General features: G+C 43.7%; 1 protein-coding gene across 5 annotated transcripts in view; it reads left to right on the forward strand.

The window, feature by feature from the left end:
* Nucleotides 1–16,923, forward strand: part of dock1 (dedicator of cytokinesis 1) — a 712,419-nt gene that overhangs the window by 236,603 nt on the left and 458,893 nt on the right. For all 5 annotated transcript variants that reach the window (XM_085994680.1, XM_085994678.1, XM_085994676.1 and 2 more), the window contains 2 exons: nucleotides 9,124–9,251; nucleotides 14,297–14,392. In XM_085994680.1, coding sequence (XP_085850806.1) covers nucleotides 9,124–9,251; nucleotides 14,297–14,392 — 224 coding nt within the window. The remainder of the gene's footprint in view (nucleotides 1–9,123; nucleotides 9,252–14,296; nucleotides 14,393–16,923) is intronic.

Genomic DNA, 16,923 nt, shown 5'->3' on the forward strand with positions numbered 1-16,923 from the left:
GAGTCTAGCCACTTCCCTTTGACATTCAATGGGATTACCATCGCTGAATCCCCCTGGGGGTCACCATTGATCAGAAACTTAACTGGACCAGCCACATAAATACAGTGGCTACAAGAGCAGGTCAGAGGCTGGTTATTCTGCGGCAAGTGTCTCACCTCCTGACTCCCCAAAGCCTTTCCACCATCTTCAAGGCACAAGTCAGGAGTATAATGGAATGCTTTCTACTTGCCTGGATGAGTGCAGCTCCAACAACACTCAAGAAGCTCGACACCATCCAGGACAAAGCAGCCCTCTTGATTGGCACTCCCTCCACCATGCGCCATGGCTGCAATGTGTACCATCTATAAGATGCACTGCAGCCAACTCGCCAAGGCTGCTTCAACAGCACCTTCCAAACCCGCGACCACTCCTGCCTAGAAGGACAAGGGCAGCAGGCGCATGGGAACACCATCACCTCCCAAGTCACACACCATTCTGACTTGGAAATAGACCTGCCGTTCCTTCATCGTCGCTGGGTCAAAATCCTGGAACTCCGTAACAGCACTGTGGGAGTACCTTCACCACTCGGACTGCAGCGGTTCAAGAAGACGGCTCACCACCAACTTCTCGAGGGCAATTAGGGATGGGCAATTAATGCTGGCCTTCCCAGCAACCCCACATTCTGGAACGAATTTTAAAAAATCAATATTAAAATCATTTATCTTTTGATAGAATTTGTTTAATTTTGTCCAGAATGTAACAACTTATTGGACACTGAAGTAATAAAGTCCAAGAGATGGGTGTTATAATATTTACTTGTGCACTGACATCTGCACATGGGCAGACCTTCTCTACCCTGTTTCAGCTGATATGGTTCCCCTTCAATGCATAGGTTTGCAGTGGGTTACTGGGTGCCCTGCTTGTCTTCCAATCATGCTTCTCTGCTCTTATACTCCAATACCTTCTTTAGATGGGCACCTTGGGGGATGAAATCGGACGGTATTGCCATACTCTACATATCAGAGTAGGGAATGGAAAATATCAAACCCGTCCTATAAAAGCTGAACCAATGGTCTTGATCATTATTGGGCACCTAGGTGCCTGAAAGATACTGGGGCGGCCAATAGTGCACTTGTAAGATTGCACCTCGAGTAGTCCAGGCTTAGTCACATACACACCATATGTATCAACCAGTGGCTCAGTTGGTAGCACCTTCGCCTCTGAATCTGAAAGTTGTGGTTTCAAGTCCCACTCCAGAGACTTGAGCACAAAAATTTAGGCTGATACTCCAGTGTAGTACTGAGGGACTGCTGTGTTGCTGAAGGTGCCATATTTTGAATGAGACATTAAACCAAAGCCTTATCTACTAGTTCAGTTAATGTAAAAGGTCCCATGAACTTTTTCAAAAACAGAAGTGAGTTCTTCCCGTGGTGAACATTTTTCCCTCAACTAACCACCAAAAACACACTAACTGGTCATTTGTCTCGGTGCTTTTTATGGAACCAAGCTGTTCACAAAATGGTAGCAAAGCAGCAATGACTTAAAAAGTAATTCATTAAAAGCAAAGCAATTTAGTATGTCCTGTGGGCATTAAAAGCACTATATAAATGTACATCTTTCTTTCGTGTTGAAACAGGATGATTTAGAGGGCATTTTGTACTAAATGGTGTGGCTAAGGTACAATTATGTAGATAAAGTAAAATCAGGAGGACTACATCAAGGCAAGTGAAGAAATGGAACCAAGCGACATAGGCTAAAATGGGAGAAATGTCAATTTAAGGTGGATGTCAGGACAAACTTCATGGAAAGAATGATCAACATTTAAATGATCTTTGGACAGAGTAGAGTAGGCAAAAAGTCTTGGGTTTGTTCAAGATTCAGTTGGATAACACAATTGAGGAGAGATAATGTAAGTTTTTTTCACCCCAGGATGAATGAGCTAAGAGGAGCCCAATGACCTCCCTTAGCTGTATTTATCTTCTGCATACTACTTCATCTCCCATGGCAATGCTCGTGAGTCAAAAGAGCGAATTGTAGAAATTTGTCAGCAGGAGTATGTCATTGGTGTGTGGGTTCCAGATATAGAATAGGAGTAATTTTTTTTTGGTTCCTGCCAGCAGTCAGTCAAAGTCATGACAAATGTGTTATGTGCTGTGACAAACTTGGATTTGTATAGTGTCTCTAAATATCCGTGCGCTTCCCAGAGGCGAGAACAGGCACTTAGTAGTAGCAAGAGGACAGATGGGGCACGTGACCAAAAAGCATGGTTGAAGAGCTCAGTTTTAAGGCGGTTTTTGAATGTAGGGAGATGGGGGAGCAAGGTGAGTGGTTCTGAGAAAGTTCCATAATATTGGGCTAAGATGGCCGAAGACATGGAGCAGAGGAAGGACGATGCAAAGAAGGCTAGAGTTGGAATAGCAGAGAACGTGTGCTGGCAAGTAGGCTGGAGGAAGTTGCAGAGGAAGGGAGGCAGTGCCATAGAGGGATCTGTAAGTGTGGACAAGGATTATAAATTCAATGCATTGGGGGACTGGGAGCCAATGGAAATTGGCAAGGAAAGGGGTAACTGGGAACCGGGCTTGGTGTGGGACAAGATGCAGGAGGAGGAGTTTTGAATGAATTGGAGGTTGTTGAGAGTGCTGGAGCAATGAAGCTGAAGAGGAGGAGGATGACGACCGTTTTAGTAGTGGCGTGGGTTAGGTAAAGGCAGAAGTGGAAATAGGCAATCTTGATGGGGGAGGATATATAGAGCTGGATTTTCATTGGGCCGTGGAGTCGGAATTGGAGGCATGTAGGGGTTTACTACACCCGCCCCCAACCCACCTGTATGCCAGTTTCAAAGGAGGCGGGTACCCGCCCCGCACTGGGACCCGCCTCCCCGAGGCGGGAAGGGGATTATTGCCAATTAACTGCCTGTTAACAGGTAGTTAACGGGCAGTTTTTAGCCTAATCCCTATTTTTATTGTTGAAATGTGGGATTCCCGATGGCTCCAAACCACGCCAAGTTAGCGAGGCGGGCCAGCAGGATGAAGGGCTTGGAGGGGTCGAGGGGTCGAGATGTCTGGTGCTCAGGTGAGTGATGGGTGCATGAGTGCAGAGGTAAGTGTGTTTGGTCTGTGTAAAGTGTTTAAAGAAGTTCTACTAACCTTTTACTTACCTTTACAGCCTTCCTTCCTTCAGGTCTCGGGAGTCCCTCATCTCACCGGCACAGAAAGCAGAATGGCTGCGAGCTGTCAAAATATGCAGCCTCTGCTTTCTGTTCCGGGGAGATCTCTAAATCATCCTGAGAGGAAGGAATTAACCTGGAGTACAGATTGTCAGTGTTTGACAGCTTCAAACAGCTGTGAAACGCTGATATTTCATCTGTCAAAAGGTCTTGACAGATGAAATTTCAATCTGTGACATCACCTGTTGCCGGGTGGCCCTTAATTGGCCTGCTGAGCCCGCTGGGCGGGCTCAACAAGGTCAATCAAGTCAAAATCGCATGGGTTGGCTAGACATCAATGGAGGCGGGACTACAACCCGAAACGTTGTAGTCCCGCCTCCTACCCGACGACTCAATGAAAATCCAGCCCATAGGGTTTGAAGCTCAGCTCAGCTCAGGATTGCACAAGACATAGAGGCTGAGTGGGCATGTAGGAAGGGGGATAGAATTGGGGCTAGGGTGTAAAGTTCTTGGCTGGAGTTGGAGAAGAAGCTCAGGATCATCCATGGCTTTATACTGACAAGCATTCGGACAGCATAAGGTGATGGTGGAATCAGGGTGGTGTTGGAGAGGTAGAGATGGGTGTCATTTAACCTACATATGTAAACTGACCCCAGCATATAGATGAAGACAGCATGTAGTTGAGGAACCAAGGAGTGCACCCTTTGGGGCACCTCCAAGGTAACTGCCATTGTAGCTTGTATTAAGGCTTCTTTGGGACAGATATGAATGGAATTAAGTGAGGCGGGTGCCACAGAGTTGGACCACAATGGAGAGATGTTGGAGGAGGATGAAATAGTCAAATGTGTTAAATACCATGGGGAAAGGAGGAGGAGAAGACTTGAGGCAGCCGTGAATAATCCTAAAGGAAAAAAACCATGAATTTCTCACATCATTAGAGATGAAGCTGGATGAAGCAAAGAAGGCATTGGAGGAGGCAGTCATCACAGGAGTTTGGAATTGTTCTTTTCCTCCAGGATAATTCCTTAGTAGTAGGAGGATCGAGTAAAAGATGCTGTATTGCTTGTAGATGACCAGGCTTTTCCTATGCCAGGTGCACTCAAGGCTGTGAATTGAAGGGTATGGAGGTAGGAATTTTACCAGGGTAATGGTTGGGTTGGGAGACTGAAGGATTGAGAGAGTCAAAGGCCAAAGCAAAGGAGCTTGTTGAGTAGTGCAACTGTGACAGTGATGTCGTGGTGGATGGAGAAGAAAATTGGGATTTGGAGATTTTTTTTTTTTCCCCCAGTAGGAGAGGCTGATTAATAAGTTTGGACACGAGCAGGGAGTTATGGAGGTTGGGATAAACAAGGAAGCAATTGAGTCGTTGAATCCTTGGAGATGGTGTGGTTGGGGGGTGGGAGGGGGAGATGTTGTGCAGGGTGAGGTTGAGTGAGAAAAGGAGTGCAGAGAATGGAGTACAAGAGAGTTTGGGTGAAGGGTGTATTCACTGATAATTTGCCACTTGGTGCAAAGGACAGGAGGAGATTCTAAAACACAATTTCTAAATTTGCAGATGATACCAAATTGGGGCGGGGGGATAGTCAATACTGAGGAGGACTGCAACAAATTACAGGAGGACATTAATAAACTTGCAGAATAGGCATATAATTGGCAAATGAAGTTCAACACATAAATATGAGCTATTACATTTTGGTAGGAAGAATAGGGAGGTCACTTATTACTTGGAGGGTGCGAGTCTAGGTGGGGTAGAGGAACAAAGGGATCTCGGAGTACAAATACACAAACCAAGCACTAGGGTTTATTTCTAGAGGGATAGAATTGAAAAGTAGGGAAGTTATGTTAAACTTGTATCGAACCTTGGTTCGACCACGCTTCGAGTACTGCATACAGTTCTGGTCGCCATATTATAAAAAGGATATAGAGGCACTGGAGAGGGTGCAGAGAAGATTTACAAGGATAATACCAGAAATGCGAGGATATACATATCAGGAAAGGAAAAAAGAAGGCTGAGGGGTGACCTAATAGAGGTCTTTAAAAATTATGAAAGGTTTTGATAGAGTGGATACAGAGAGAATGTTTCCACTTGTGGGGAAGAGCATAACTGGAGGTCATCAATATAAGATAGTCACCAAGAAATCCAATGGGGAATTCAGAAGAAACTTTACCCAGAGTGGTGAGAATGTGGAACTCGCTACCATAGGGAGTGGTTGAAGCGAATAGTATAGATGCATTTAAGGCGGCACGGTGGCATAGTGGTTAGCACTGTTGCCTCACAGCGCCAGGGACCCGGGTTCGAATCCGGCCTCGGGTGACTGTCTGTGTGGAGTTTGCACATTCTCCCCGTGTTTGCGTGGGTTTTCTCCGGGTGCTCCGGTTTCCTCCCACAGTCCAAAGATGTGCAGGTTAGGTTGATTGGCTATGATAAATTGACCCTGAGTGTTAGGGGGATTAAAATATGTGGGGTTACGGGGATAGGGTGGGATATGTGTCGGTGTAGGGGTTACGGGGATCGGGTGGGATATGTGTCGGTGCAGGCTCGATGGGCCGAAATGGCCTCTATCTGCACTGTGGGGTTTCTGTGATTCTGTGAAGGGGAGGCTAGACAAGCATATGAAGGAAAAGGGAATAGAGGGTTATGCTGATAGATTTAGATGAGGAAAGCCAGGAGGAAGCTCGAGTGGCGCATAAACGCCGGCATGGACTGGTTGGGCTGAAAGGACTGTTTCTATGTAATCCAAATCCTTGATTCATTCTTAAAGCAAGACTAAACATCAATAAATTTACACGGATTATGAGTTGGTTTGAAATACTGTATTGTTGATTTGACTGCAAGTAAATAAGGAACAAAGAAAGTAAGGAGCAAGTGTTCTTTATTACCAGTAAAATAATAAAGCTAAGGTTTGCAGGTGTTAAAACAATTTAATATCTCCTTGCACAAGAACTGACTCTGGGTAGTAGTACTCTCTGCAGCTTCTTGAGGATTGTGCTTGACATCATACTGACCCAAAATGAGTGGGATCTATATCGGGTAAAAGTATACAAACTAGCGTTTTTGGCATTTTATAAAGACATTATAACAAAGAAACACAGCAAAAGCAATCCCTTCCATGATTGGCTACATGAGAGAAATGTGTTTAGTTGAAAGATTATGTTTAAGGCAAGTTGCTCTGTAAAACGATCTTGATACCCCACTATTCAAAAAAGGTGGTAGAGAGAAAACGGGGAATTATAGACCGGTAAGCCTGACATCGGTAGTGGGAAAAATGCTAGAGTCCATTATTATATAAGATGTAATAGCAGAGCACTTGGAAAACAGTGACAGGATCGGACAAAGTCAACATGGATTTACAAAGGGTAAATCGTGCTTGACTAATCTACTGGAATTTTTTGAGGATGTAACTGGTAAAATAGATAAGGGAGAACCAGTGGATGTGGTGTATTTGGACTTTCAGAAGGCCTTCGATAAGGTCCCGCATAAGAGATTAGCGTGTAAAGTTAAGGCACATGGGATTGGGGGCAAGGTACTGACTGGATAGAGAACTGGTTGGCAGACAGGAAGCAAAGAGTTGGAATAAACGGGTCTTTTTCCGAGTGGCAGGCAGTGACTAGTGGGGTACCGCAGGGAGCGGTCCTTGGACCCCAGCTATTCACAATATATATTAATGATCTAGACAAGGGAACTAGATGTAATATCTCTAAATTTGCAGACGACACAAAGCTGGGCGGGCGTGTGTGCTGTGAGGAGGATGCCGAGAAACTCCAGGATGATTTGAACAAGTTGGGTGATTGGGCAGAAGCATGGCAGATGCAATATAACGTGGATAAATGTGAGGTTATCCACTTTGGTAGCAAAAACAGGAAGGCAGATTATTATCTGAATGGCAATAGATTGGGAGAAGGGGAAGTGCAACGAGACCTGGGTGTCCTTGTGCACCAGTCGCTGAAGGTAAGCATGCAGGTGCAGCAGGCGGTTAAGAAGGCAAATGGTATGTTGGCCTTCGTAGCGAGAGGGTTTGAGTACAGGAACAAGGATGTCTTGCTGCAGTTGTACAGGGCCTTGGTGAGACCACATCTTGAGTATTGTGTGCAGTTTTGGTCACCTTATCTGAGGAAGGATGTTCTTGCCATGGAAGGAGTTCAGCGAAGATTCACCAGGCTGATACCTGGGATGGCAGGAATGCCGTATGAGGAGAGATTGGATCGTTTGGGCTTGTACTCGCTGGAGTTTAGAAGAATGAGAGGGGATCTCATCGAAACTTATAAAATTCTAACAGGACTAGATGCTGGAAGGATGTTCCCGATGGTCGGGGAGTCCAGAACCAGGGGTCACAGTCTAAGGATAAGGGGTAGGCCATTTAGGACAGAAATTAGGAGGAATTTCTTCACCCAGAGAGTGGTGAACCTGTGGAATTCTCTACCACAGAAGACAGTAGAGGCCAATTCATTAAATATATTCAAGAAGGAGTTGGATATATTTCTTAAGGCTAAAGGGATCAAGGGGTATGGGGAGAAAGCAGGGACCGGGTACTGAATTTGGATGATCAGCCATGATCTCATTGAATGGCGGAGCAGGCTCGAGGGGCCGAATGGGTTACTCCTGCTCCTATCTTCTGTGTTTCTATGATGAGATGCAGTTTTCATAAATGCATTAAATATTACATGCAATGTGACTGAGCTGAGTTGCATATAATTTGTACCTATGTTTTCTGCAGTGACTAGATGTGTTTAAGTACTAATGTAGGCTACTTAAAATAGCGCATGCAAGCATTCACTAGTTCTGCTCAACTTGTAGGAATTTCATGTTGGAAAACCTCAATACAGGTAGACTATCCTTTATCCGAAAACCTTGGGACCAGCTGTGTTTCGGTTTTCGGAATTTTTCGGATTTCAGAAGGTTTTCCTCTCCGTATCTGGCAACAAACACTGTTGCTTAGCAACAGCTTGTAAACACTCGGGCCCTGCCTTGGAAGCGTCTCTGAAGCTGTTGCTAAGCTACAGAGACTTTTTCCACAGCCTGACTGTTTAAAAAAATGCTAGGGGAAGAAAAAAAAATGCTAGGGGAAGATAAAAACCTAACAAAACGGCTGCTGATTTCTGCCGTTAGATCGAGGTTTCCTGCTGCCCCTGCTCCGTATCTGAATTCCTTGAGTTAGCGGGGGTCTGGAGCTCGACTGCCGCCGCCAGTTGTGGGAAAGCCGGATATCGGCTGACTGCTACGCTAAGCTGGTCCGCAAATCAGGTCGGGGGAGGGGGGGGGTGAAGAAAAGACTATCGGACGGGCCGCTGTATTGTTGGGTTCACTCTCCCGGTACCTCCTTCACACTGCCCGGCTCGGCCTGCAATCTCCTACCCAGGAGGGAACTCTGTGACCCTCTGCCCTGCTCACAGGGAAAGGCAGAGCTCCCGGACCACTCCTGTCATGTTTGGCGCCACTCGGGTCATGTCGTGCGCACGACTTACGCTCCACGAAAAAACTTCGGTTTTTAGAAGTTTTCGGTTTTTGGAAGTGTGGATAAAGGATAGTCTACCTGTATATCATTGTGGAAAACCCTTAAATCATCTTGCATAAGACCCAGCAAAAGCATCACCTTTCGGATATATATTTTGTGAAATATATATTGACTTTACACTATTTTAATTCTGTTACTTCAAATATTGTACTGTGAACCACCTACTTAATTAAAAGCCAAATGCTTAATGTAAGTTCTATCAACAACAACAAATTAAGTCAACATGACAACATCAGAGAGTTATTTTTCTGTAACTATTCCAATCCTAAATTATATAAATTCTCAATTTGCAAGGAGTTAGTATATGAAACTAGTAATTTATTGCAAGGATGATTTGTTTATTGATGAAAATACATTTGCAGTATGGGTGTTTTTCAGGTTTAAGAAACACAATAGTGAAAAATGAAACTCTATTAACTAACGAGTTTTTGTATTATTTTGAATGGTGCTTTTCCCTATGGCTAGACTGCAGAGACATCCTTCTACCAATGATGACTGAACAGCTGAAGTATCATTTAGAGAAACAAGAGGAACTGGAAGCATGCTGCCATCTGCTTAGCAACATCCTTGAAGTGCTCTACAGAAAGGATGGGGTTAGTAGATTCATCCTGTGTTTATCAAATATAACTTTCCAATTGAACATTGTATATGGATTTGCAACTTTTTATATAGTAAAGTACTTTAATTTATATTTTAATTTGTTTTTATTTAAAATATTATTATAGATGTACGCTGTATTCTTGTCTATTGTGTATAGTCTGACTATGCTGTGACTGTTGAGAGAATCTGTCAGTTTTTTGTTCTCATTGCTTAATGTTTTTCTCTATTATAATTGGCTACTTTCCTTCTTATTTGCCAATCATATTATGCCAACCTTTCTTCCCAATTGCATTCCTCCAAAAAAAGAATTCTATAGAATCTAATTGGAACAAACAAAAACCCAATGATGTTTCAGCAAAAATAGCTAGACATCAAGGCAGCATTTGACTGAGTATAGCACCAAGGAGCCTTTGCAAAACTGGTCAGAGGAGGTCAATGGGCCCTCATTATTATCCTAAAAGGTCAACTTCTTAAACCTGGTACTCACCATGTTTACTTGGACTTCACATTTAACTGCTCAATAGCCTATAAAAACCATTTACTGAAAACTGCTGAGAAAGTCAAAACCTGGAATAATCTAATCGTCAAACTTGCCACCTCTGCCTGGGGAACAAATGCCTTCACTTTACGCTCATCTGCTCTCCAATTTGCTATTTAATTGTGAGATATTGCACTCTCATTTGGGCTCGCTCATTGAACACTAAACTGGTGAATACTCTACTGCATTCTACTATGCAAATTGTGTCTAGCATATTGCTCCCTACTCCCTTCCCATGGTTACCAGTCCTCTGCAACATAGCTCCTCCACATCTTTGTTGTTCAAATGCAGTAGCAAAATTAGTGAATAGTCTTCATGACAAATTCATGTTGCCAATTCACTCTGATTTATTCTGTCCACCAACCCAATATGGTCAACCATTCCTGATTCCTTTGTCTTTTCCATACCAACTCCTTGGCATGAAGAGTGGACAGCAGGTGCTCCTATAAATTGTATCATTTCTGAACCACAGACCGTAAACCAGGATTCAACTGGCCATGTTGTAGTTGGGTGCTTCTCAACTGCTTTCGAACAGGGACAGTGCACCGCAGATCTTCACTTATGGGGCCTTTATGATAATGACAAATGTTCTTGCACAGAAACAAACCGTATCCCACGTCATTGAATCATGCCCACTAACTAAATTATCTGTTGACCCATGCACTTTTAATGCCAGTGACGAGTGCTCCAAGATGGCTCGAATAATATGCCGAGTCTGCATATGCTAAGTAATAATAAAGGGCCCTCCTTGGATGTAATCATACCTGATATAAAGGAAGATGATTGTGGTTTTCAGAGGACAGTTATCACAGGGCATCACTGCAGGAGTTCCTCAAGGAAGTGTCATCTGCCAACCATCTTCCATCAGAAGGTCAGGAGTAGAGCTGTTTGCTGATGATTCTAGTGCGTTCAGCTCCGGTCACAACTCCTCCAATAATAAAGCAAACCATACCAGCTGACAGCTGGATCTGGATAACATCCAGGCTTGGGCTGACAAGTGGCAGATAACATTTGTGCCAAATAAGTGCCTGGTAATGACCATCTTGAACACGAGAAAGTCCATCCATCTCTGCTGGCCTTCAACAGCACCACCATTACTGAGTTCTGCACCATCAACATATTTGGGGTTACCGTTGACCAGAAGCTCAACTGTACCAGCTATATCAATACCATGGCTACAAGAACAGCGCTGAGGCAGGCTAATCTCCTGAGCACTCAAACCCTCTCCATCATCTACAAGGTTCAAGTCAGGATGGATGCAGTAACACCAACACACAAAAAGCTTGACACTGACCAGGACAGAGAGGCTTGCTTGATTGATGCCCCAGCCACTGGACTCGATATCCACCCCTTCCACCATTGATGCATTGTGGCTATAGGATGCACTATAGCACTCACCAAAGTTAATTTGGCAGCACTCCCTTGCAACTTCTACCACCAAGGACAAGAGCAGCAACATCATGTGAACACCATCACAGCCAAGTTCCCTTCCAAGTCACATACAATTCTGACTTGGATATATATCGCTGTTCCTTCATCATCTCTGGCAGTATCCTGGAATTCGCCAACCTCTCACTATTGTGTGAGTACCATCACCACAAGGACTGCAGCGCTTCAAGGAGATCCATTACTATATTCTTAGGGAAACTAGGCTGGGCAATAAATGTAGCCTTGCGAGTATCACCCACATCCCGAGATCAAATAAAACAAAGTTTCCATGACTGTTTCTATATTCACTTAAAAGTAAATGCACAAACATTCACACATAACTCACAAACTTTCCTCTTTTTCCCCCTACCCCTGCCACCCCATCCCATATTCAAAAACAGCACAATGCACCCCGCTGGGCCTTTTGAACAACTTACTATATGATGGCTGTGATATAAGTGAAGAAATGAGCTTTGTAGGACTCCTTCTGCAATGCAAAAGATTATAATTATCAGACCAATTCTTGAATAAGGCTCCAGCACTACACAAAGGAATGCACTTTTTTCTATAACAACAATAGATCCTATATGTGCATGCATCACATTCCATCGCTGATAAATGAACTCTGACTGCTGCCTGGGGGATGGAGAGAAGAGAGGGACAAGAAAACAGAAGTATTTTCAGTAGTGGGAATGGGAGGGGGTGGACAAAGATCTTGGGGGCCTGATTTGGCAGTGGCACATGTGGGTGCAGCAAACTGGATTGAGACTGCTCAAACTCATTTTATGTAGGACTGAAACCCAATAGACTTTGATCCAGTCACTGGGCTAGATTTGAACCCAAGTTCCAGAGGTGACTGGCCAGTGTTCGACCCACTGCACCACTCAGTTCAAGCTAATTTTTTGAATCAAGTTCAACCTTCGTTTATAAGTTTGCCACCTATCTTATTCCTTGTTTCTCTTTTTTTGACTGCACACTAGTTGGTGCTGCTTAATTTCTTCACATATTTAGTTGCTCTCAGGAGCTCATTCCTTTCTCTTCTGCTCAAGAATTAAATCTATGACCCAGCATGTAGCCTTTATTTATTGTCAGGGTAGGCAAAGGTCATCTGATTATGATGACTGCATATGGTACATAGTTCTTACAAGAACAATGCCCCTGGACCATATATTCTTCTATGGAATGATAAAAAGAGGCAATTTTTGATTATGCCTCTGTGAAGCAGCTTGCAACATTTTTCTTTTAAAGGTACTACAGGTACAACACCGGTAATCCGGCACCCGACGGTCTGGCACCTTCAGTGGTCTGGCAGGAGGAAGGTCCTGCTGTCACATTCCCTCCCTGGGATGGGTCCGGCTCGGGTCCCGGGACCGCCGCCGGGTCAGGATCAGCGCCTGGACCGCGCAGCATCACCGATGGCTCGATGGAGCCCGAGCAGCCCGTGGGCGGCGGGGTCGGCGGCGGCACAGGGAGGGCAGCAGCAGGAAGAGGAGGAGCAGGTGGTGGTGGTGTTTGTGTTGACTTTCGACACCTTCAATGGTTCGGAATTTTTAGTGGTCCAACACCAGCCTGTTCCCGAGGGTGCCGGATTACCGGTGTTGTACCTGTATATAAATGCAAGTTGTTGTTGTATGTATAGGTTGAAATTTGTTCAAAGAATGAGGAAGACCATACAAACAACCAGTAATCTTATTTTTAAAATAAATCAGTATGTCATCATTTCACCTTCTATGGAGCGCTCCATTTCAGATGGAAAATCAGGCAGACCAGACTACCTTCTGGTGAGTACTTCATGTTGTGTGCATTGATGGAGCCCTGGGAGCAGGATGCCTGTTCAGTTGGAGATAGTGCATAGCCTATATTGACAAGTGGATATGCCGCATTTGCAAACAAAGTTTTGATTTTATGAATTCTTGACCTGTAATTTGCAGTCAGCGGCAATGCAAAGACGCTCGCCGTTGGCCCGAAGAAAGCTGCCCACAGAGATCTCTCGATCTCTGTGACGAGAAGTTTGCCTTTTTCGACGTTCAATTGATTTCAGCGCTCTGTAATGGGAATCCCTAGTGCGATACTGCTGTGACATCAACAAGCTGTCTAAGCAGCCAATCTCATTGCAGAATTCTCAGACAGGAAACGAGGAAATGAGAAGCTGCTTTTATCTGGACTTTATAAAAAAAAAAAAAAAAATGTTAGAGAGCGAAATAAAGTTTGGGACTCTCACGTGGGGATAAGGTAGAAGCTGAAATACCATGAACAAACTTAAAAAAAAAAAAAATTTTAAGTTTTTTAAAATTGTAATTTTTACCATAACTGAGAAATTTACACTCCACAAATATAAAAATTAGTTTTTCAGGGCCAGAACATTTGTTTACCAGTCAATATGTTGTTAAAACTCCAGCGACACCTATTCCAACAAGGCTTAACATTTAATGTATTTAACAGCGATATTACCGCAGAAAAGCCCAAGTTTTCGTCAGTTTCACTGTTTGCACTGATTGCCAGCTATGGCAGGGAGGTCCACAGAGCAGCCAGTGTCAGAGCAGTAAATGATGACAAAGGGTTTCGACCTGAAACGTTGACTCTGTTTCTCTCTCCACGGATGTTGCCTGGCCTGCTGAGTTTTTCCAGCTTTTTCTGTTGTTATTTCGGATTTCCAGTATCTGCAGTATTTTGCTATCGTAAATGATGTTGGTAGTTCGCTGTCATTACCAGCTGCAAATTCCGGGCCTTATTTCTGCATTTCCGGGTCATTTCAGTTGTGTTTTCAAAATGACTTCCAAAAGGTGCACATTTTTTGTATACTTAACACCTCTCTTGATATGATTTACTTCATTGCTGTTGACTGTAGAAGTGGCAGTTGGTAAGAAATCATTTTACAACAAAGTGCGATTAATAACCCCTGCATTTTATCCCGCAAACTTTGCTTTTGGCATTGGAACGTTCATTCTGTTGTCTTGAACTTGAGTGCAATTATAATTGATTTCTTAGAACGAAAATGGATTTTAATGCTAAACATCAGTATCTTGTTTTGTTCGTTGTCATTTGTAACAGTCTCCATTGATTCTAACCTAGGGACCAACTCAGCGACATGTCCAGATAATTATGGAGAAGCTACTGAGAACTGTAAACAGGACAGTCATCTCCATGGGACGTGATTCTGATCTAATTGTAAGTTCCTGTGGAAATCAATGTTTGAATCTATCAGAACTACTTGTAACTGGCTTATGTCACGATGGCTAGATTGATTAATTGATGGGGTGTAAAATAGTTGAAACCTTGATCTAAATTTGTTAAAAGTGAGAGTCAGTAAGCGTTTTGTCTTAACCTGTGGCTTGCCTTCAGGGCAGGGAAATGCCAAGCATTTTATTTAATGGTTTAGCTCACACTCTGACACAAACAAGTTACAATATTTCAGTAACAAAACTGATGTAAGGAATAACTATTATTATAAGATTCACTCTATACAATCAAAATATAAATTTAACTCCTGCTTGTCTTCCCTTTCCTCATTTTATAATTTTATCTAGCCTTTCAGTTTGTTTCTGTCTAGTGTACTATGTCTATTTTGTCTAACTTAAACTTCAAACATAGTCCTTTTTTTTTGAACCTCCAGGGTCCTGAGCATTCTGGAGGTGGGAATAACATTGAAGCTAGTTTCACCCAGAAACCAAGGTCTAGTAATTGGATCTTGCCACCCCATTTTAAAGGTGGGCACCTAAGGTTCAAATATGGCGGGTGACGCGCGCCCATGCTGCACCAGAAATGCGCCACCCACCATATTGGATCGGGCATGCCCCCCCGTAGGTGCCCACGACGTGCACGTATGTTTTGAAAAAGCTTATTATAATAAAATAGGGGTTCTATGCTAGTTGTTAGGACCCTTTTGTGAAATTTGTATGCCCCAGTGCCTGACTTGCCACGTGATAAACTTACCCAGCAAGTCATAGTGCAAACAGTCAGCAAGGATCCTGCAGAAGCGTTATTTAAAGGGCTTATCTCCTCCATACAGGTTAGTTGCTGGTTTGCCTTGCTGGACTGCTGGTCAACTTCTGGGCCATTTATGGATATTTTCTCTGTTCAACTGCTGACTTGAGTTCTGGGAACAACTAGTGCTGGACTGCTTTCTGCCTTGGAAATATTTTGTGTCACTCATGGGTGGTCTATTAGGTCTGCCTTTGGGGCTGGAAGAGGTAGGCAGCAACAAAGAAGACTGGAGCAAGCAAGCGCAGCTAGGAGAAGTGGGAGGAGGAGCGCACTACGCAGGAGGCCCTGCCTACAGTGGGTCTTCAGGGAACACCTTTGCTATCTCAATTTAACCGAGCAGCAATGTGCAAGGCACCTGCTCTTCAACAAGGAAGCTGTAATGGAGTGCTGTAACCTGATGCAGCCACAACTGGAGCCCGAAACCACAGCATGGCTAGCACTGCCTGTGGCTGTCAAAGTCATGGTTGCCCTTAATTTTTACTTCACGGGGTTGTTACAGGCTATGGCAGGTGACATCAGCAACATTTCCCAGTTCGCTGTGCCCTGCTGCATCAGGGAGGTGACCGAGGCTCTCTATTCCAGGAAGAACAGCTGTATCTCCTTCCGATGGACCAAGCGAAGCAGGGCATGACAGCACTTGTTCTCAAGAATTGCAGGCTTCCCCAGGGTCCAAGGGGTCATAGACTGCACTCACATTGCCCTGTGTGCTTTCCATCATCAGCCTGGCCTCTTCAACAGAAAGGGATGCCACTCCCTCAACATCCAGATTGTTTGCAACCACAGGCAGTGCAGGTCTGTGCCAGTCCTCTGCCCCATCACTGTGTAGTTCCCTTTAACTACAAGCTCTTGTATTTCCTCAAAGAACTCTAAACAGGTTTGTTGAGTGTGATCACCTGTTGCCCTAGAAAGCCTAGACTTGCTGCTGTGACTTTTTTTTAAATCGCACCATTTATAATGAAATCTCATTTGACTCCTGTTTGCTGCAGAAGAGATAGATAAAAAATCAGAATCTAAAAATTGTATTACAAATGGTTAGTCTATGAACATCACTGGATTTTGAGCAATTGCCTTGGATGTAACCCCTTGCCAAACAATGTATCCCAATAATACTATCTATATATGCATTGCCTACAGCTTTTCTTTACTGAGGAGCATTGATTCCCATTAGGTCTTATAATTTTTTGGTGACTCTGTAATGCTCTCTTACATTCAGAATAGTAGGCAAAAGCTTTGAGGTGTCAACGTACAGAATAACTCGGGCTCTGAAATGCCAAATCCGATAATTATTGCAGTTCTTTTTTGTAATGCTGATTGATTGTGGAGGAGTTGTGCTTTGGAGTAAGCATGCTTAGAAATTCAGTTTGTACTTGGTGGATAAAAAGAACTGTATTTGAAATTGGGAGAAAACTTTTTTTTAAAGCTACCATTTGGTGTGTGATTTGGCAATAGTGCCATAAAAGGTTACAAAGTTAAGAAAATGGAATTAAATAGAGCCAACTGCAATTTGATTCAAGGTTATCCAGATACCTCGTAGTATGTTATCCTGTGATTCTCAATCTAGGGCTGTTGTCGGAAATTTAAAATAAATCAGAAATCCGAAGCTTCTACAACAGGGGAACAGGATGCATCACAGCAGAGAGAATGGGATGAGAAGAATTATACCAGAATGTTTTGTCTGATAATGTCAGACTTAATTAAGATGGGAATAAAACCAT

Source organism: Somniosus microcephalus, chromosome 8 (genome assembly GCF_052327205.1).
Source record: "Somniosus microcephalus isolate GS21.2 chromosome 8, FLI_Smic_1.0, whole genome shotgun sequence".
Lineage (NCBI taxonomy): Eukaryota > Metazoa > Chordata > Chondrichthyes > Squaliformes > Somniosidae > Somniosus > Somniosus microcephalus.